Source organism: Pelophylax lessonae, assembly GCF_965119305.1.
Source record: "Pelophylax lessonae genome assembly, chromosome: 2".
In the NCBI taxonomy this organism is placed as follows: Eukaryota; Metazoa; Chordata; class Amphibia; order Anura; family Ranidae; genus Pelophylax; species Pelophylax lessonae.
In genome coordinates, this window is record NC_138769.1 from 211,959,647 (window position 1) to 211,982,805 (window position 23,159).

General features: G+C 42.9%; 1 protein-coding gene across 1 annotated transcript in view; it reads left to right on the top strand.

Moving 5' to 3' along the window:
- LOC309547665 (amine oxidase [flavin-containing] B-like) overlaps positions 1-23,159 on the top strand; it is a 151,447-nt gene that overhangs the window by 112,980 nt on the left and 15,308 nt on the right. Inside the window, exon 13 of the mRNA XM_082247560.1 lies at positions 17,731-17,842. Coding sequence (XP_082103686.1) covers positions 17,731-17,842 — 112 coding nt within the window. The remainder of the gene's footprint in view (positions 1-17,730; positions 17,843-23,159) is intronic.

Sequence of the window (23,159 nt, forward strand, 5' to 3'; positions counted from 1 at the left end):
TTAAAAATGAATCATTTTTACAGTAGCAGTGATTTTAATAATGCTTTAACCACTTAAGCCCCGGAAGATTTTACCCCCATTCCGACCAGGGGGTATTTTACGACTCGGCACTGCGTGACTTTAACTGACAATTGTGCGGTCATGCAATGTGGTACCCAAACGAAATTTACGTCCTTTTTTTCCCACAAACAGAGCTTTCTTTTGGTGGTATTTGATCACCTCTGCGCTTTTTATTTTTTGCGATATTAATAAAAAAAGAGCGAAAATTTTGCAAAAAAATGACATTTTCAACTTTGTCTTTTAAAAAATATCCAATATACTCAATTTATGTATTTTTTTTTGGCCAAAATATATTTAGCTACATGTCTTTGACAAAAAAAAATTCAATGAGCGTATTTTTATTGGTTTGCGCAAAAGTTATAGCGTCTACAAACTATGGTGTAAATACAGAAATTTACGCAGCTTTAATTTTTGACTGCCTATCTCATTTCATGAAGTGCTAAAATGGCAGGGCAGTACAAAACCCCCCCAAACTACCACTTTTTGGAAAGTAGACATCCTAAGGAATGTTCTGAGAGGCATGTTGAGCTCATTGAATATTTCATTTTTTTGTCACAGGTTGTCACATTTTTTTTTTACACAAAGTTGTCATTGAAATGATATATTGCTCACACATGCCATGGGTATATGTGTAATTACACCCCAAAATATATTCTGCTGCTTCTCCTGAGTACAGGGATACCACATATGTGGGACTTTTTGGGAGCCTAGCTGTGTACGGGACCACAAAAACAAATCCCCACCATCAGAATTTCAAAGGGCGTACATTTTTCATTGCATTTTCTCACTACCTCTAACGGTTTAGGAGGCCCTGAAATGTCAAGATACCACAAAACCCCCCCAAATGACCCCATTTTGGAAAGTAGACACCCCAAGCTGTTTGCTAAGAGGCATGGTGAGTCCATGGAATATTTTATATTTTACCACAAGTTTTGGGAATATTACTATTTTTTTTTTTTTTTTTTTTTTTTTTACACAACGTTGTCACTAAAAGATAAAATTCTCACACATGACATGGGTATATGTGGAATTACACCCCAAAATACATTCTGCCACTTCTCCTGAGTATGGGGATGCCCCATGTGTGAGACTTTTTGGGAGCCTAGCTGTGTACAGGACCGCGAAAACCAATCAACACTCCCAGGTTTTCTAATGGCGTAAATTGTGCATGTCACCTCTGCACTACCTGTCACAGTTTCGGAGGCCCTAAAATTCCAAGATAGCACAAACCCCCCCCCAAATGACCCCATTTTGGAAAGTAGACACCCCAAGCTATTTGCTGAGAGGCATGGTGAGTCCATGGAATATTTTATATTCTGCCACAAGTTCCGGGAAATACATATATATATATATTTTTTTTTTTTTTTTCACAAAGTTGTCAGTAAATGAAATATTGCTCACACATGCCATGGGTATATGTGAAATGACACCCCAAAATACATTCTGCTGCTTCTCCTGAGTACAGGGATACCCCATGTGTGAGACTTTTTTGCAGTCTAGCCGAGTACAGGTCCCCGAAAACCAGTCCCCGCTTTCAGGCTTTCCAAGGGCGTAAATTGTTGATTTCACTCCTGACTACCTATCACAGTTTCGGAGGCCCTAAAATTCCAAGATAGCACAAAACCCCCCCAAATGACCCCATTTTGGAAAGTAGACACCCCAAGCTATTTGCTGAGAGGCATGGTGAGTCCATGGAATATTTTATATTTTGCCACAAGTTCCGGGAAATATATATATATATATATATTTTTTTTTTTTTTTCACAAAGTTGTCAGTAAATGAAATATTGCTCACACATGCCATGGGTATATGTGAAATGACACCCCAAAATACATTCTGCTGCTTCTCCTGAGTACAGGGATACCCCATGTGTGAGACTTTTTTGCAGTCTAGCCGAGTACAGGTCCCCGAAAACCAGTCCCCACTTTCAGGCTTTCCAAGGGCGTAAATTGTTGATTTCACTCCTGACTACCTATCACAGTTTCGGAGGCCCTAAAATTCCAAGATAGCACAAAACCCCCCCAAATGACCCCATTTTGGAAAGTAGACACCCCAAGCTATTTGCTGAGAGGCATGGTGAGTCCATGGAATATTTTATATTTTGCCACAAGTTCCGGGAAATATATATATATATATATATTTTTTTTTTTTTTACACAAAGTTGTCAGTAAATGATATATTGCTCACACATGCCATGGGTATATGTGAACTGACACCCCAAAATACATTCTGCTGCTTCTCCTGAGTATAGGGATACCCCATGTGTGAGACTTTTTTGCAGTCTAGCCGAGTACAGGACCCCGAAAACCAATCATCGCCTTCAGGCTTTCCAAGGGCGTAAATTGTTGATTTCACTCCTGACTACCTATCACAGTTTTGGAGGCCATGAAATGCCAAGACAGCACAACCCCCCCCCAAATGACCCCTTTTCGGAAAGTAGACACCCTGAGCTATTTGCAGAGAGGCATGTTGAGTGTTTTGCAGATCTCACTTTTTGTCACAAAGTTTTGGAAATTGAAAAAAGAGGAAAAAAAATGCATTTTCCTGTTTTTTCTTCATTTTCCAAAAAAAATTAGAGCTGCAAAATACTCACCATGCCTCTCAGCAAATAGATTGGAGTGTCTACTTTGCAAAATGGGGTCATTTGGGGGGGGTTTGTGCAATCTTGGCTTTTTATGGACTTCAAAACTGTGATAGGTAGTAAGGAGTGAGATCAACAATTTACGCCCTTAGAAAGCCTAAAGGTGCGCATTGGTTTTCCGGGTCCTGTACGCGGCTAGACTGGCAAAAAGTCTCACACATGGGGTATCATTGTACTCAGGAGAAGCAGCAGAATGTATTTTGGGGTGTCATTTCACATATACCCATGGCCTGTGTGAGCAATATATCATTTACTGACAACTTTGTGTAAAAAAATAAAAAAAAATAAAAAAAATTTTTTTCCTCGAAACTTGTGGCAAAATATAAACTATTCCATGGACTCACCATACTTCTCAGCCAGTAGCTTGGAGTGTCTACTTTGCAAAATGGGGTCATTTGGGGGGGTTTTGTGCCATCTTGAAATTTCAGGGCCTCTGAAACTGTGACAGGTAGTCAGGGGTAAAATCAGCAATTTACGCCATTAGAAAACCTGAAGATGTGGATTGGTTTTCGGGGGCGCGTACACAGCTAGGCTCCCAAAAAGTCTCACACATGTGGTATCCCTGTACTCAGGAGAAGCAAAAGAATGTATTTTGGGGTGTCATTTCACATATTCCCATGGCATGCATGAGCAATATATCATTTAGTGACAACTTTCTGTAAAAAAACAACAAAAAAAAAAAAAATAATAATTTTCCCGAAACTTGTGGCAAAATATAAAATACTCCATGGACTCACCATGCCTCTCAGAAAAAAGCTTTGGGTGTCTACTTTTCAAAAAGGGGTCATTAGGGGGGTGTTTGAACAGTTCCGGCATTTTATACTCAATCTTATCCACACATCACCCACTCTTCTAACCACTTGAAAACCAAGCCTTTTCTGTGCCTTTTTGTTTACATGAAAAAATATTTTTTTTTTACTAGAAAATTACTTTGAACCCCCAAACATTATATATTTTTTTAAAGCAGAGGCCCTATAGAATAAAATGGTGGATGTTGCAAATTTTTTTGTCACACGGTATTTGCGCACAGATTTTCCAAACGCAATTTTTGCGAAAAAAATACATTTTTTTTTAATTTATTGCACAAATACACTATATAATTCCAATTTTTTTGGTAAAATTTAAAAGATGATCTTATGCCGAGTTCATAGACACCTAACATGACATGCTTTAAAAATTGCGCATGCCTGCGCAGCGACAAAAACGTATGTACATTTTTGAAAACCTTTAAAAGTCTCTACAGGTTACCACTTTAGACTTACAGAGGAGGTCTACTGCAAGAATTACTGCACTCGATCTGGCGATCGCGGCGATACCTCACATGCATGCTGCAATTGTGGTTTACATATGACACTAGACCACCGCTTGCGTGCGCCATTGCGCGCAAGCACCGGGGGTAAGGGGGGGGGCTCAATTTTTTTTTTTTTTTTTCTTTTGCTTTTTTATGTTATTTTGACACCTTTCCTTTAATTTTTTTTTTTTTTAAATCATTTTTATTGTTATCATAGTGAATTTAAATATCCCCTATGATAGCAATCTGTAGTGACAGGTACTCTTTTTAAAAAAAATTGGGGTCTTTTAGACTCTAGATCTCTCCTCTGACCTTAACGCATCTGACCACACCAAAATTGGTGTGATAAAATACTTTCCCAATTTCCCAATGGCCCTGTTTATTTCTGGCGAAACAGAAGTCATAAAATGCTCGTAGCCTCCGGCATCTTAGGCCATAGAGATGATTGGAGCCATTCTCATCTCCAATTAGCTCTATGGTTAGATAATTGAACCACCGGCTGCACTCTCGGGTTAACCGGTGGGACAGGAGAGCCAGAGAAAAACCATGGAAGGCTGCGGAAGGCGGCGGTGGGGGGGGGGGAGGCCCCTCCCACTGCATGTAAAAGCAGTCTAGCGGCCAATTACCTGCTAGAATTGCTTTTACATGTAAGCCGACCGCTGGCTGTAAAAAACGATACCAAGATGATGCCTAAATCTGCAGGCATCATCCTGGTATAACCACTCAAAGTCCAGCAACGTACCAGTACATTGCTGGTCCTTGTTTGGCATATAGGTTTTTTTTTTTTTCATGCAGCCTGTGGGCTGAACGGAAAAAAAGAGAACCTATCAGAAATCAGCACAGGAATAATGCGTAGTATTACTCATCATTAACCGCCCAAACAACCACCCACTGAATTTAATGATGGGTATACACGACACTATCCACGTATACCAAAATAGGATTTTAACTGCAGTGCTGAAATCAGAAAATCACCACAGCTGCTATCAGCAAAGGTATCCATATATGCTGAGCGCAAACGCTGTTTGTGTCAGAATATATAAAATCAATGCGTGGTAGCCGACGAGGGACCTGCAAGAGAAACAGGTCACAAAAGAATGAAAAAACAAACAAAGGACATTGAAAAAAAGTATAGTAGGAAGGAGTAGAAGGACATATAAAATGACTGACAACAACAGTTTTTGGATTTTCATCATTAACCGCCCAAACAACCACCCACTGAATTTAATGATGGGTATACACGGCGCTATCCACGTATACCAAAATAGGATTTTAACTGCAGTGCTGAAATCAGAAAATCACCACAGCTGCTATCAGCAAAGGTATCCATATATGCTGAGCGCAAACGCTGTTTGTGTCAGAATATATAAAATCAATGCGTGGTAGCCGACGAGGGACCTGCAAGAGAAACAGGTCACAAAAGAATGAAAAAACAAACAAAGGACATTGAAAAAAAGTATAGTAGGAAGGAGTAGAAGGACATATAAAATGACTGACAACAACAGTTTTTGGATTTTCATCATTAACCGCCCAAACAACCACCCACTGAATTTAATGATGGGTATACACGGCGCTATCCACGTATACCAAAATAGGATTTTAACTGCAGTGCTGAAATCAGAAAATCACCACAGCTGCTATCAGCAAAGGTATCCATATATGCTGAGCGCAAACGCTGTTTGTGTCAGAATATATAAAATCAATGCGTGGTAGCCGACGAGGGACCTGCAAGAGAAACAGGTCACAAAAGAATGAAAAAACAAACAAAGGACATTGAAAAAAAGTATAGTAGGAAGGAGTAGAAGGACATATAAAATTACTGACACCACAACAGTTTTTGGATCCTTTTATTTTTCTTTCTAACTGTTCCTTTACTTCTTGATTTGGGAGGGACTGCGATCATCTGCGATCTTCTCTTCCAGCTTGGGTCTCTCAAAATGTCGATGGACATCCAACATCCTTCGAGACCCTGTGTTTATGTGCCCTACACTGTGTCGTGCTGTACCCTACGCTAATAATCCACTAGTGTATGGTAGCGCTCGAAACATTCCCCGATGCAGAGACCAGGTTGGTCAGGACATTTGGGACAATAATAACGGGTGTCACGCCTAAATCCGCGCTTGCTACAGACACGACATCTTCTTTGGGGCCATCTTTGGGTAGGGGTACTCGGGAGGACATGTGAAAAATGCCTCTCATGCAGCCGGCTCACTGCATCTGGAAGGGGAAGTTGGGCAGGCATGCCTCCTGGGTACAGGTAGGCAAGGATGATCTCTTCCTGGAATTCCCGGAAAGATCCAGTTCGTCCTGACGCCCTGTATAGGACAAAGGCGTTCAGCATAGCCAATTGGTATAGGTAAACAGACACTTTTTTGTACCAGCGTCTGGCTTTACGGGCAACTAAATACGGCGCCAAAAGCTGGTCGTTAAGGTCCACCCCTCCCATGTTAAGGTTATATTCGTGGACACAGAGGGGTTTCTCCACAACGCCAGTTGCCGTAGGAATTTGGATCGTCGTGTCTGGGTGAAGGGAGGACAGAACATAAACATCCCGTGTATCCTTCCACTTCACCGCAAGTAATTTGTCCGTTTTCAAGCAGGCTCTCGCCCCCCGACTAAGACGGGAATCTACAAGCCGTTGGGGGAAGCCCCGGCGATTAGGTCGCACGGTGCCACATGCGCCAATTTGTAAATCAAGAAGGTGACTAAATAGTGGCACGCTTGTATAAAAGTTGTCCACGTACAAATGGTACCCCTTTCCGGATAAGGGTGACACCAAGTCCCAAACGATCTTACCGCTGCTCCCTATGTAGTCTGGGCAGTTGGGGGGCTCCACACAGCTATCTTTTCCCTCATAGACCCGGAAACTAACTGTATAGCCTGTGGCCCTGTCACACAATTTATACAGTTTGACCCCGTACTTGGCACGCTTGCTGGGGAGGTACTGTTTCATAGCAAGGCGGCCAGTAAATTTAATCAGGGACTCGTCAACGCAGACAACTTGTTCGGGGGTAAACAAGGCTGCAAACCGCTGATTGAAGTGGTCTATGAGGGGCCGAATTTTGTGGAGCCGATCGTATGCAGGGTCTCCCCGAGGACGACAGAGTTCATTGTCGCTGAAATGCATAAATCGCAGAATTTGCTCGTATCTCGTCCTGGACATAGAGGCAGAGTACATGCGCATATGATGAACTGGGCTAGTGGACCAATATAGCCGCAATTCACTCTGTTTAGTTATGCCCATGTGGAGGGAAAGGCCCAGAAAGATCTTAAATTCGGAAACCGTTATAGGTTTCCAGCCGAATTGTCTGGCAAGGTGTGAATTTGGGTTGGCGGCGATGAACTGTTGTGCATACAAATTTGATTGATCCACAATAGATCTGTAAAGATCTTCCGTGAAGAACAGCTCAAAAAAGTTCAGGGGCGTAAAACCAGCTGTCTCCACGTGGATTCCAGGTTGGGCGGTGAATGGGGGAAGTACTGGCGCTGTAGTATCGGTGGGTTGCCAATTAGGAAATCCCAGCGCATCAGGGAGGGCACTATGGGCTCTACGGGCCTGTCTTCGAATACGCGGTGGCTGCGGGCCACTACTTGTGCTAGCCACCGCACCAGCTTCAACTGCACTTAGGGGACTCGCCACGTCACCAGGTCTTACTGCAGTGCTGGTTGTACTAGGTCCAGGTTGTACTAGGCCGCTGGCGCTTGCCAGGTCGCCAGAAGGATGAGCGGCACTAGTACCCACACTCTGCTCCATACGAGCACCCTGCGATTCCTGCATCACAACAACTTCAGAATGGGGTCGGGTACGCCTGGGTCTAACAGGGACCCATCTGTCGTCGGAGCTATCTGTCAGGGAGCCGCTGCCGTCATCAGGTTCATATACTGACACTAATTCGGTCATTGTAGCTTCCCCTTCGCTATCAGATGACTCGGTCAGCATATAACTGAGAAGCTCTTCATCCCTGTACGAACGTTTGGTCATTTTGGCAACTAAATTTACTCGTACAGTGATGCGACTCACAGGTAATAAAAGCACCTGGTTGTCGAAGACTATTTCAAGCGCTACAAAAAAAACTGCTAATGCTAGCAGGGATCAGGCCTGACTCTGCTAACACAGCGGTTTTGTGTCTTGTGTTTTTTTGCAAGTGACAGTAATCTATTGATTACTACACTTGCCTGGGTGAAAGGGTTAAACGCAGGTGCTGGCCGGAATCAGTACTGATCGTGCAAACACCGCGTTTTGGGAACCCTAAACTATGGGGGCGCTAGTATAGTTCTGATCAGATCAGATATTGATCTGTTCAAACACTATACTAGAAATGGAAGTGTAGGTGCGTGCGTGCGTGCGTGCGTGTGTGGCAATCAAGGGGTTACTTCTAAACTATGCGCTGGGGATCTGGGGGGGGTGGCGGGGACCCTAAACCTCCTTTGGGAAAGAAACTAGCTAGCTAGCGCAACCTCAAGTCACAATGACACCAATACAAAATACAGTAAAAACAGTATATTATGTGTGTATTAGTGCTAATGTGACAGAGGGTGTAGGGGTTAACGGGATGTGATCAGGGGGGGATCAGGGGTTTAAATCTTTATTGGAAGGGACTGGCGGGTATCCTAAGGATAAAAGGAACGGTGGCAAGCGCTAAACCTGGTCACAAGTCACACTTATACGGGTATATAGAAAATGCTATATACTGTATACAGTGTGCGTTGTGGCAGGGGGTGTAGGGGTGATCAGGAGGGGATCAGGGGATTAAATCTTTATTGGGCGGGTGGGGGGGACCCTAAACCTGCTTGGGACACAAACTTAGTCGCCTGCGCTAATTCTGATCACAATGACACTAATACAAAAATACAAAAACACAGTATATTACGTTTGTATTAGTGCTGATGTGACAGAGGGTGTAGGGGTTAACTAGCGGTGATCAGGGGGGGATCAGGTGGGATCAGGGGCTTAAATCTTTATTAGGGGGGGGTGGCGGGTAATTCAAGTGGAAAAAGGGGGGTCGCAAGCGCTAGACCTGACCACAAATCACACTTATACGGGTATATAGCAAAATGCTATATACTGTATACGGTGTGTGTTATGGCAGGGGGTGTAGGGGTGATCAGGGGGGGGTCAGGGGCTTAAATCTTTATTGGGCGGGTGGCGGGGACCCTAAACCTTCTTGGGACAGAAACTTAGTCGCCTGCGCTAATTCTGATCACAATGACACTAATACAAAAATACAATAACACCGTATATTGCGTTTGTATTAGTGCTGATGTGACAGAGGGTGTAGGGGTTAACGGCGGTGATCAGGGGGGGTTCAGGGGGGATCAGTGGGTTAAATCTTTATTAGGGGGGGGTGGGGGGTAATTTGAGTGGAAAAGGGGGGGTCGCAAGGGCTACACCTGTTCACAAATCACACTTATACAGGTATATAGGTATATGCTATATGCTGTATATAGTGTGTGTTGTGTCAGGTGCTGTAGGGGTTAATTGGGGGGGCGATCGGGGGTGAAATGTGCCTATCTAACTGTGTGTGGGTGTGCTTGGTGCAGTACTCACAGTAAGATGTGCTCTCCTCTCACGCTGGATCCAAAAAGACCGTTGTGGGGGGAGGGCACATCTCCTCTAAGCCTGTGTTTACATTTCACAGGCTTAGAGGATGATCTGATTGGGCAGGACCGATCAACAGGTCCAGACCAAAAATGATTGGCCTGGACCTGATGACTGATCGGTTCTGAACCCAATCGAGTCATCATCGGCGGCGGGGACGCGCGGGAGCGCGCACAGGGCCGGCAAATTGTGCTGACGTAGGCCTACGTCAGTTTGCCTGGCCGGGGCTGAGTGCCGACGTAGATCGTCGTGCGCCGGTCGTAAAGTGGTTAAGTGAAACAATAAAAATGAAAAATTCCTTTAAATATTGTGCCTGTGGGGCCCCCTTAATGTGCCTGTAAAATGGCGCATCTTTACGATGTATGTAGCCTGGTGCAGCAATACTGACATTTCTAAAGAAAAAAATTGAATTCACACTTGCTTGTGGCTGTAATGTATTGTTGGCCCCGGCAATACAGATAAAAAAATGAAAAAAAAAAAAAAAAACACGGCGTGGGGTCCCCCCCAGTCCATACCAGGCCCCTTGGCTCTGGTATGGATTTTAAGGAGAACCTTGCACCAAAATTAAAAAAAAAAAATGGCGACCCTAAAATCCATACCAGACCCTTATCCAAGCACACAGCCTGGTTGGCCAGGATGGGGGTGGAGGCGAACCATACCAGGCCACATACACTCAACATGGGGGGGTGCTTTGGGGCTCTGCCCCCCCACCCCAAAGCACCTTGCCCCCAAGTTGATGGGGACAGGGGTCTCTTCCCAACTACCGTGGGCTGTGGTTGTGGGGGTCCGCGGGGCAGGCTTATCGGAATCTGGAAGCCCCATTTAACAAGGAGGCCCCCAGATCCCACTCCCTCATGTGAATGGATATTGGGTACATCGTACCCCTACCCATTCACCAAAAAAGTATACAAAAAAAAATAAAGACAAAAGCCAGTTTTGGACAAGTCCTTTATTAAAAAAAACAAAAAAAAAATAGTGTCCCCTGATGATCACGTCGCCTCCCCGCCTGCAACCAAAAAATAGAAAAAAAAAAGAAAACGAAGCTCCCGCTCCTCAAGACGCCACCTGCGCTAATGAGCTGTTTGAGTTTGATAGCTTTTTTATATCGATCTGACGTCACCAACACCCCATAATGCACTGCTCAGGTGCAGTGAATAAATTACTGACGTCATGTCAAACTCAAACAGCTCATTAGCGCAGGAGGCGTTTTGAGAAGCGGGGGCTTCTCTTTTTTTTTTCTATTTTTGTTTGCGGGTGGGCGACGTGATCATCAGGGGACACTATTTTTTATTTTTATTTTTTAATAAAGGACTTGTCCAAAATTGGCTTTTGTCTTTATTTTTTTGTAAACTTTTTGGTGAATGGGTAGGAGTACGATGTACCCAAAATCCATTCACATGGGGGGGGTGGGATCTGGGGGCTTTCTTGTTAAAGAGGGCTTGCAGATTCCAATAAGCCTCCCCCCGCAGACCCCTACAACCACAGCCCACGGTTTTCAGGAAGAGACCTCTGTTCCCATGGGGGCAAGGTGATTTTGGGGTACCCACCCCCCCTATGTTGAGGGCATGTGGCCTGGTATGGTTCAGGAGGGTTCTGTGTGCTCGGATAAGGGTCTGGTATAGATCTTAGGGGGAACCCCACGCCGTTTTTTTAATTTTGGCACAGGGTTCCCCTTAAAATCTATACCAGACCCGAGGGGCCTGGTATGGACTGGGGGGGATACATTTTTTTCAGCAATACTGACATAAACTGATATAAACTGAAGTGCCTATATATATATATATATATATATATATATATATATCTTTGTGGTATACACTGCACTACAGTATCTGATCTCAGCAAAAATCTCTCTACCTGCCAGCAATGTATTATTAACTACACTGCACTATCTGTTAAACTCATTGCACTCTCCCTGAAGGAATTCCACTTATTAATCACCTGCTGGCCAAGGGAACCAAACCCACAACCTCTCAATTGCAAGCCTGGTATTCTACCACCTAAGCCACCGTCAAGCCTGCTTAGGCTGACCACACTCTCCCTGCCTAATTAACTAACTTCTAAAGATAGAAGTTAGTTAGGCAGGGAGAGTGTGTTCAGCTTAAGCAGGTTTGACGGTGGTGTAAGTGGTAGAATACCAGGCTTGCAATTGAGAGGTTATGGGTTCAAATCCCTTAGCCAGTGGGTGATTTATAAGTGGAATTCCTTCAGGGAGAGTGTAGTGAGTTTAACAGCTGCCCTTGAGCACCTGCCTTTGGCCCATCATGTCACAGATGATTTGATTGGCCAAAGCATGGAGGGCAGAGTCCATGCTTTGGCCAATCACATAATGCACTGCCAGTGCACAGTGCATTATGGATGTTGGAACTCAAAGTTCCCATGAAGAAGCCCATTTGTTCGGCGAACGGGCAAACTTTGGTTCGACTCGAACACAAAGCCCATCCCTAATGGTAAGGTATCCAGCAGCTTAGCATAGGACTCCTTGCCATGCACATGTGTATATATATATATATATATTATAAATAAAATAATAATAATACATTTTTTTGTGTTTTGATTGCTTAAGTTATTCAGTAATAGTGTATGTTATATTGTTTTATACATGCTATAGCTGATCTCTGTTAATATGCTTGGCTATGTGCCATCTGTCTCCATAGATTGACATACTCATCAATTTATATGTTCTAGTGAGACTTTATCCTTTGTTAATATACTTACATATAGAATACCACCTGTTATTTAACCATTAGCAGGAAAGGTGCAATGTATTTGACAAGACACGCACATGAAACAATATGACCATGTTTTGAATTTAGTTATCTTTAGACATTACAATTTATATATAAAAACAACATTGGCTACAAACCTTGATTAAGAAGCCTACAATCTGATCATTCCCACAGATGTAACAGCGTTTGTCATTATTTGTGATGCCAAGAAAAAATAAATCAGTTTAGAAAAATGTAAATAATTGTAACGAAAATAAAAAGTACTGTAGGTAATATCCTTGTTCTAAATTAGCTGATATTTTATCTAAAAGAGGCCTGGTTGGCTAGATTCCCCCTGGTCTTCTGTGCGATTATTAGAAAGTGATACCTGTTTAACAAAGAAAAATAAGCTGATCTCAATCATAAAAGCCTCTTATGAAGATTTATTAGTATTCTCCAGTACAGAGGTTGTTCCACCTGCTCCTCTGCCCACTAACGCGTGCCACTCTGTTAAGCCCTTAATAGTAGATTCGTAGAGTTCCACACTTGTAGTGTGAAATGCGTTATAGGGCAGACTAGCAGGTGGAACAACCTCTGTACCGTAGAATGTCAATAAATCTTCATAGCAGAGATTTATGATGGAGAGCGGCTTCTTTTTCTTTGTTGAAATGTTATGAATGTGAAGCGGGTAGCAAGCTGCTTGAAGCCAGCACTTATCGACCGCTGGAGCAGGGGGTAAAGTGCTTTGAGTGGAACAATATAGTTTGTTAGAAAGTCAATTGTACATTGGAAAACATTTCCTCCTACTATACCAACCAGCCATTTTTTCAAATATATAAATTCCACCAATGCTTTCAGAAATGTAGGTCCTAGTACAAGGCTTCATGTGTGGCAAAATATTGTTTTTTTTTTCTAAAGACTGAAACTAGGCTTAAAAAGGATGTACAACACATATGATATATACAGTATATATATATATATATATATATATATATATATATATATATATATATATATAGGCCACTTGAGTATACGTATATCAGGCCATTCAGTATCTATTGGACGTTTCAGTATAGACCATATATATATATATATATATATATATATATATATATATATACAGGCGGTCCCCGGATTACGGAAATCCGACTTACAAACAACTATTAGTTACAAACGGAGAGAGACAACAGGAAGTGAGGAGAAATCTAGCTGTAAGAAGGGAAATTCACTCCTGTAAGCATGGGCATCCGCAGGTAGGGGCAAGGGGGGGCAAATGCCCCCCCTTGGAATCTCAACTTCCCATTTTAAGTGGTTGTTAAGCCACTTTATACCATCCTGACTGTTCTGTTTAATAATCATGTGTGCCTGTGTGTCTGTGTTTTTAAAAAAATAAGCTGTTCTTTACCAGTTTTAAGAGGGCCGAGCGCCGCTCACGTGACCTGACGGCTCTCTCCTCTCTCCGGCTGACAGCTGCCTGCAGCGGGCGGGGCCAAGGATTCCTCACTGATGTCAGTTGGGAGTCGAGGAGGAGGGGAAGAGGAGAGGAGAGGAGGAGAGAGGTGGCGGGTCACGTGAGCGGCGAGTGGCACTCTATACTTGTAAAGAATGGCTTATTTTTATAAAAAAACAGACACAGGGGCACACAGGATTATTAAACAGACTGTAGACAGAATATGAAACTTTAAATGAAACTACAGCAGCAGGAGAGGAGGGGGGTGGGCACTGACACAGGAGCAGACAGGCAGGGAGGGAGGGGGGGGGAGAGGACAGAGGAGGACAGGAGGGCTGCGGATGATGGAGGCACGTAAACTGACCATGGTGTCAGGGCTCAGCAGCCATGGTATACCGTGGTCAGTTTACAGAGGGAAGGACATAGCCAGGCAGGATCAGCCAGGTATTTTAGGTGATAGAAGGGGCCAAATTACACAGCAAAGCACTGTGCTGTATAACATGCTTTAAGGGAATATACTCAAAATAAGTATAATGACTAAGCCCCTCCCCTTCAAGACATTGCTGAAAAGGGGCGGAGCATGGGTGACCTTAAAATTATGCCCCCCCCTGAAAAAAGTTCTGCGGATGCCCATGCCTGTAAAAGTTCCCAAGGGAAAAAGGTGTTTCCACTGAACCTTGTTCACCAATCCTTGTTTCTTGTTTCTTTCCTTGCTGGCGGTACTCATACATCTATTTCCCAAAGACAACCTTTGGATATGATGCTGAGCACGTGCACTCAACTTCTTTGGCGATGCCTGTTCTGAGTTGAACCTGTCCTGTTAAATTGATGTATGGTTTTGGCCACCATACTGCAGCTCAGTTTCAGGATCTTGGCAATCTTCTTATAGCCTAGGCCATCTTTATGTAAAGCAACAATTCTTTTTTTCAGATCCTCAGAGTTCTTTGCCATGAGGTGCCATGTTGAGCTTCCAGTGACCAGTATGAGAGAGTGAGAGCGATAACACCAAATTTAACACACCTGAGACCTTGTAACACTAACAAATAACATGACACTGGGGAGGTGGGGAGGGATAAATGGCTAGTTGGGCCCAATTTGGACATTTTCACTTAGGGGTGTACTCACTTTTGTTGCCAGCGGTTTAGACATTAATGGCTGTGTGTTGAGTTTTTTTTAGGGGACAGCAAATTTACACTGTTATACAAGCTGTACACTCACTACTTTACATTGTAGCAAAGTGTCACATGAAAAGATATAATAAAATATTTACAAAAATATGAGGGGTATACTCACTTTTGTGAGATACTGTAAATATTTTTAAGGCAAATTGCTTTTTTTTTTTCACTTAATTTGATTAAGTAGCATATATCAACCATGTTTGTTTTACATCCTGAGTCATGGTGGCTAACCAATTAAATATATTGTATTGAAATATACGAGTATAGGTTTTACAAATTCAAATGCACATTAAACTACTGGTATTGTTATCTCTAGCAAATATTCACACTTACTACTGCTAGTAGCACCACAGCCAATTAAAAACAAATCTCAGCACAAGATAATCCTAACAATATTATGTTCCAGATGTATACTGTATTGTCAAAAAACAGCATCTTCCACAAAATATGCAACATTTTTAATATTGTATTGTATTTAATACTTATTATCCGGGTAGATTAAAGTGGTTATAAAGACAGATTTTTTTTGTACGGAAGGGTTAAGTCTTCTTGCTCTCTTCAGCAGCAGACTTGATGCAACTACATTATCTTCAGGATACTCTCTAGCATCCCCTTGACTGACACCCGTCCACTGACTGTTCTAGCTAAAGTAATGGCCCTTTGAGGACAGGCCCCATGACACAGACCTGTACTTACTATATGCAGAATAAGATCCTTTTCAATGTCTCCCTTCTAGTCACCTCCAGCACCTACCTAGGAGGGTGCTACATAGCCATGGACTAAATATCATATTGACTCATTTTATCTTATACAGGGATTTCTTTATCAATGTTCTCATCCAAGATTCACACATTTCTTTAATTTAAATGTATATGAAAAATGCATCTTGGGAGAAAGATATTTGAATGATGGGATGAAAACACTGATAAATAGACCCCTTGGAGTTTCAAGCAGAGAGATTACTCCTCCTAAATATCCTTTTCTACTTGTTCTGTCAAGGACAAGTCAAGGATATTGTTCTGCTGCAATCCTTAAAAGGAAAAATTCTAACTCAAAACTTTAACAGAATCAGTAAATCTTATGTCTGTATCAGGTGGAATTCTATATGTGGTGGTGGTGGTGGTGGTGGTGGTGGGGGGGGGGGTATGACCAAACAAAAATACTGACTTTTCAAGCTTGTTCATACTGTCTGCATGCTAAATGCTTTGCTTTGTGTCAGTTTTCAGCTGCCGGGGGGGGGGGGGGGGATTGGCGGTGATGCCTGTTTCAACTCATCATACTTTTCATGTTTCCTTTATCTTCATTTAAAGTGCACAAAGTGACACAAAGGGGTTTATTTACTAAAGCTAGACAGGGTAAAATTTGTCAAAATTCTGCAGAGAAACAAATCAGCTTCTAATCTCAGCTAGTTTAATTAACCACTTAAGCCCCGGAAGATTTTACCCCCTTCCTGACCAGGGGTTTTTTTGCGATTTTTTTTACTGCGTGACTTTAACGGACAATTGCGCGGTCGTGCGACGCTGTACCTAAACGAATTTCACGTCCTTTTTTTCCCACAAACAGAGCTTTCTTTTGGTGGTATTTGATCACCTGTGCGATTTTTTGATCATGCGCTATAAACAAAAAAAGATCGTAAATTTAGCAAAAATAACAATATTTTCACTTTTTTTTATATGAAATTCCCCCCCCCCCCCCAAAAAAAATGTAAAAATCAAAATTTTTTAACATTTTCGGCCAATTTGTTTTATGCTACATATGTTTGGTAAAAAAAATCGCAAAAAGCGTATTTTGATTGGTTTGCGCAAAAGTTATCGTGTTTACTAACATGGGGAAAGATTTTTGTCATTTTTGGTGTTTTTTTTTTTTTAACGAGTAATGGCGGCGATCTGCAATTTTTTTTTTTGCGGTACTGCGGACAGATCGGACCCTTGACTGACATTTTTGACACTTTTGGGAGTACCAGTGACATTACTGCAGTAATCAGTGCTATACATATGCACTGTTACTGCAAAAATGACACTGGCAGGGAAGGGGTTAACTGTATTGGAAAGGGAGGGGTTAAGTGTGTCCTAGGGGCGTGATTCTAACTGTAGTGGGACATGGCTACTATTGTAAAAACCGAGATCAACGGTTCTACATAGTAGAACCGTCTGATCTCCATTTTTACACAGGGAGAATGACAGGCGGCTTGTTTACATAAGCCGCTCCGCCTTTCTCCCGCTCTACCGACGATCGTAGTGTGACCGGCGGACATCGGGTCCACCGGTCACACGCCCGCACTCCTCCGTGAACGAGCCGAGGCGGGCGCGCGCTATTGGCTCAAAACCCGGTCACAGGCGAGCGACGTAGACCTACGTCACTCTGCCTGGCCGGGGCTGACTGCCGCAGTAAATATACTGTGCGCAGTCGGCAACTGGTTAAGCTTTAGCAATAAAACCTGGTAGCTGATTGGTTTCTGTGCAGAAGTGAGACTAATTTTGCCCTCTCTAGCTTCAGTAAATAAACCCCAAAATGGCATATGAGAACGGTGTGTTGGGTTGCTGTGCAGTGACTGCACTGTGCTTCATGCCTGCATTTTACTGCAGCTTACTGCTCCGCACCTCTGGGCTGCATTGCAGTGTAAAGAGGATACAAACAAAATTATTGTGTTCTATGTGCACTAGCGATGACTGGTGTGGAAAAACATTATTGAACACACTATTTATGAACAAGCTCTTTCTGATTATGTTGTTTAATAATATTTATTTACATTATCAGCCAAGAGAACATTCCCAGATGACATATTATGCCTTTGTATCTTCAGTGTGATTCGAAAACCTGTTGGAAAAATTTACTTTGCTGGCACTGAGACTGCAACACAATGGAGTGGATACATGGAAGGTGCTATAGAAGCTGGAGAACGGGCAGCCAGAGAGGTACTAAGAAAAACAAATTATACTGATGATATAATACAGGTTGAAAAAAAAAAAGCTTGTATACACTTTACGCAACTCCTACAGAAAAATGAAAAAATGCAATATATATTCCAAAATAAACTACTATGTATATCATCCACAAGGGAAGCTGCAAAACAAATCACTTTATTTGTATACATGTATAAAAACACCTAAAATCACTTAAAAGCAAAAGATATGCTATGCAAACATCCGAGATGGTGATATTATGTTAAAGAGGTGTACCCTTCCCTTACTGGGATATATGTACATCTATAGATTAAGTATCACAGAGTTTTTTTATTAACTCACGTGCAACATATACATCCTTTAAATTAAGCAAATTATAAAGTTTAGATGCAATCAATAATCTTTGTGACTATGTAATTGTCCACTGGACTGAAATCCACTGATTGCACAAAGGTGTGTTCACATGGAGTATCACTCAAAAATAGTCATTGTACATCTAGGCCTCATTCACATATCTATGCACACACCTGTGCGAAGGGCTGTATTTGCCCGCAAGGGATGAAAAGTATTCTGTGCATCTGCCGGTTAACACTGCCGCGACTTGTCATGCAACTTGAGAGTTCAAAATCGCAGGACAAGTCACCCCAATAACGACAATGGAATCATTCTAATCAGTGTGACTCAAGTCACTCTGACTTAGAAAAAGGTTCCTGCACTACTTTGAGGTGACTTCAATGCGACTTGCATTGACTTCTGTGAAAAAAGTCATATGCAAGTCATGTCAGATTTAAAGTTGCGTGACTTTGAAGCCGCGGCAGTGTGAACAAGGGCTAACAGTCACAGCCACTGATCTCAGTTTGACAGCCCTGCAGGTGCAGGTGGGGGTGTGGATACTTTTCTCTGGGTAGAAAGATAGGGGTGACCAGCGCTATGGAGTAAGAGACCTTAAACAATTGAGAAGGTGTAAGCTGCCAACAACCGAACCCACAAGGGGTTAAAGTGTGAAATAAATAAGAGGAGGTTGTAACTAATAAAAGTAGATATGAAAGAATTCATTCAAAAAATTCCAAAAAATATATTCTGCGGAGTTTTCATTAAAAATATGTTAAAATACACAAAAATTAAAAATTAAAATGTAAGATAAAACATTAAAAATTCCATATGCCCGGAGGTTGAGTGCATATTGTGGCAATTCTGGACTGCAAAGGGTAAGATGTGCATTCTCTACAAATTATGCACATCTTACCCTTTGCAGTCCAGAATTGCCACAATATGCACTCAACCTCCGGGCATATGGAATTTTTAATGTTTTATCTTACATTTAAATTTTTAATTCTTGTGTATTTTAACATATTTTTAATGAAAACTCCGCAGAATATTTTTACTATATCTACTTTTATGGCATATTTTATTAATTCGATTTTCACTTTTTAAGTTTTTTTAATTTTTTAATGACCTCTAATAAAATGTCATGTTTTAATCCTAATATGGTATCAGAGAAAGGCTGTCAGGAAATGATGTTACAAAATAGCTGTCCCTCCGATCCGGCATCTGAAGAGGCATTGCAAGGATGCCTAACATGTCCTCCGTCCGGCTTCAGTTTGCACGCACCAATATGGCGGCGGGGGAGGCCGATTGGTTGCCAGGAGACGGACATGCGATTTAAATTCCGGAAGCTTGTTACGTTGACGCCGCTCCAGCAGACGTCCTCTGACGAAACGCGTAGGGCGGAGTCGCAACGTCCTTATGTCACTTCCGGTTTTGGAGCCCGGGCCGTGGAACGCTGAAGCTTCCCGGCCGTTACCGCTGATCCTAGACAGCCTCAAACGTGAGTGTTTTGCTCTCTTTTTCACGCTACAGATATACATTGCATCATGGGGCCTTTCTCTTCCAATTTGAGGTATTAAAAGCCAAGTTTCGGTTCACTGGAGGACCCCGGAAGCAACCGACCACTTTACCACAAGTTCAGGTCGTATACCCAGGGGCGACATCTAGTGGATGTATGAAAGAATTGCAACCCCATTTTTTATTTCATTTATTTCTCTCTTTCATACAATTTGTCACTTTTCACTAAAGTGGTAACAAAAACGCCACGCATAGCACGGATATGATTTATATTCACTGTTTTATTTTGTGCATCTAATATATAATCACTGGTTTATTTGTGTATTTAATATAATTTGCTGAAGTTACTAACAGCTATCACGAATAAAACACACCTTTGGAACTCACTGTTTTATATTTATTGAGCATACGCAGCACAGCACTTGCACTTTATAAAGTTGCACCTTATGGGTCCAGGTTAAATAATCAATTAACCTTATCACACCACAAGCCACTAGTGCACTTTACTTTGGACCCAACGGTTTATATGGTTTAATTTTACTTTATTGGCACTTTATTTTAAGTGACACTTATAAAGCACTTACCCACTATTAAGGTAGCGCCGTTACAACCTCCTCTTATTTATTTCACACTTTTCTCTGGGTGCATAGCATCTGCATTTGGAAAAACACACCTGCACCCACACAGCTGTCAAATTGGGACCAGAAGCTGTATCCGTACAGCTAGATTTATGTAGCACTGTCCTCGTAGGGCTTGCTGTGTGATGACTTCTTGGGCCTCCTCTGATTACCTGCAGACAGTCACTAGGAGACAGTTCACTCATCCATCCTTTCTCCCAGTTGCTCGTTACTCAATAAAAAAACAGAGAGAAGACAGGCACCTCTGAGTTAGGACTATGAAGATTTATTTTGACAAAGTACATTAAAAACTTACATGGGAGTAAGTAAATGCAAATGCATGGATGATCCAGTGACCGGGGTCGGCATGGGGCCACTGCTTGGGTCGGCTGTACTCGCTTGTCTCGAGTTCCTGCCTGGCAGGAAGTGTTGTGATGTAGGAGGATGAGTCCGAGGCCTGGACAGCATGGTGAGCCACAGCGTCTGCCGTCTGGGAACTTCTAGCGTGCTCACGAAGCGTTTTGGAGCATGTGCACTGCGGTGGAATACCAGCGCGCTCCTTTATCAAGCTCTTCACAGTCCTAACTCAGAGGCGCCTGTCTTCTCTGTTTTCTTACATGTCTGGAGATTGCTTCTGCTCCCCACTAGGCTGGCCCTGAATATAAAGACTGTTTATATAATATGCAGATAATAAGGACAATAAGCGTAGTCTGCTTGACCACCCTATGGACATTTTATCAGTTTCCTACGCCTTTTTTGCTTGTGCCACTATGTGTATTTTGCACTCGTTACTCAATAAACTGTCCAGGGGTTTTGGTTTTATATTTATTGTGGAAATTGGATGGGAGAAGGGAATAGTGGAATACTCCAACTTCAACTATTCACAGTAGATAAGGACAACTCTAATGTGGCCTCACTGGGTTATTTGTGGAAGCAGACACACTGCTTTAACCATTCCGACACTTTTATGGAAGAATTAAGTCCTCTTGCTTCCTCTAGCAGCAGACTTGATGCAACTACATCATCTTCAGGACACTCTCTAGCATCCCCTTGACTGACACCCATCCACAAACTCTTCTAGCAGAAGGAGTGGCCATCTCAGAACAGGCCCCAAGACATATATCTGTACTCACTGTAGGCAGAATCAGATCCTTTTCAGTGTCTCCCTTACAGTCAGTTTGTAGGACATCTGGGTCCAGCTCCTCTCTGACTCTCAGGCCCTTAGGTCGACCACCTGAGGCCGCATGGCAGCTTCTACAGAGGAGGGGCAGCCGCACCCTCCCTCTGGGACCCCACTCTCCAGCTGAAAGACCCAAAGCACATGTGCCCTTGGTATTTATACATCATTATCTCAGCATGCACTGATGCCCTTTCTTTTGCCATTCGAGAGCTGTACTAAATGCCTGTGCACTCATTTGTCAGGTTTCCTCCCACTGTCCAATATGCTTCCCTTTTGGACCAGTGTGAAACACTTCAGACAAACTGAGCTGCACCTGAGCACTATGAGCAGACTTCACTAGTAGATCTTGCTCTCTGGTAGGCAGAGAGCAATATAAATGTACCTGGCAATCTCTCTGGTAAGCAGTAAAGATCCAAATGCTATATTCTCTCTTCTAGCACTCACCTAGGAGGGTGCTACACTTAAATGGGAGTGCCTGCACATGGATGTACGGAATACCTTTACATCCTGTGTAGGCAAAGATGACCCTCTGCATAGGTTTATGTATAGGTATGCCCGTGTATAAAGCCATATAATACAATAAAAAAGCCAGTACTATTTTCTTTTAATAACAATGCTGCATTTTTATTCAAAAATTGCAGAGAGATATATTTGTAATCCACTGCTTACAGAAAGACGTTGATCTTAATTCCACCTATTCATAGGTTGTATGATTACAACACAATCTGTGGCAGCCTGTAGGGAGGTAAGCATGGTGCAGCGATAGTAATTACACTCTGGTTGCAGAGAACAGATCTTGTATAGGGTTGAGCGGACACCTAGATGTCCGTGTTCGACGGGTTCGGCCGAACTTTAAAAAAAAGTCCGGGTCCGTGTCCCGGACTTTTACCGAACTTTTCCCGGACACCGAACCCCATTGAAGTCAATGGGGACCCGAACTTTAAGGCACTAAAATGGCTCTAAAACACCAAAGGAAAGGGCTAGAGTGCTGCAAATGGCAGCAAAATGTAATTAAGAGCATGGCAAGTGCTCTGCAAACAAATGTGGATAGGGAAATAACTTAAAACAACAAAAAAAAACAGAAAAATAAAACAATGTTCTTCTTCATCTCTGAAGGACGAGGCCCATATGGAGTAGGAGGGAGGTTGAGGTGGTGGTGGATGTGGCGGTGACATAGGCGTGCGCACAGGGTGTGCTGGGTGTGCCTGGGCACACCCTAATCACCTAGGGCACATAGCATTGCCAGTGAGGAGATGGGAAAGATCTCCCTGGGACCTGCTCTGCTCTATTTCTCCTTGCCTACAGGTACATGGCCCCGATACATTACTCTCCCTGCTGGCAAACACATGCATGTGTATTTCAACTTTGGGGTGCACATCTTAATGCAATAGGCTGCGCACACCTATGGGCGGTGTAGGTGGAAGCGGCGGTGGAGGAGGACCAGGGCCGGATTAACAGCATCATGGGCTTGGTGCTGAGGATTTTGAAGGGCCTTAAGGGCCGTGCCTTGCCATGCACCCAGAGGAGGAAGGGTGCAGCCATGCATGCCTAATTCAACATGGGATGCTGTCTCTGAAGCCCATAAACACATCCATGCATCGCCAACTGTCCCTCCTTGTCCGGCCTTCACGCTGTGTGGGGAGGTTCTGAGGGTGCTGCCTGGGGAAGCGAGCATAGAAGCCAGACT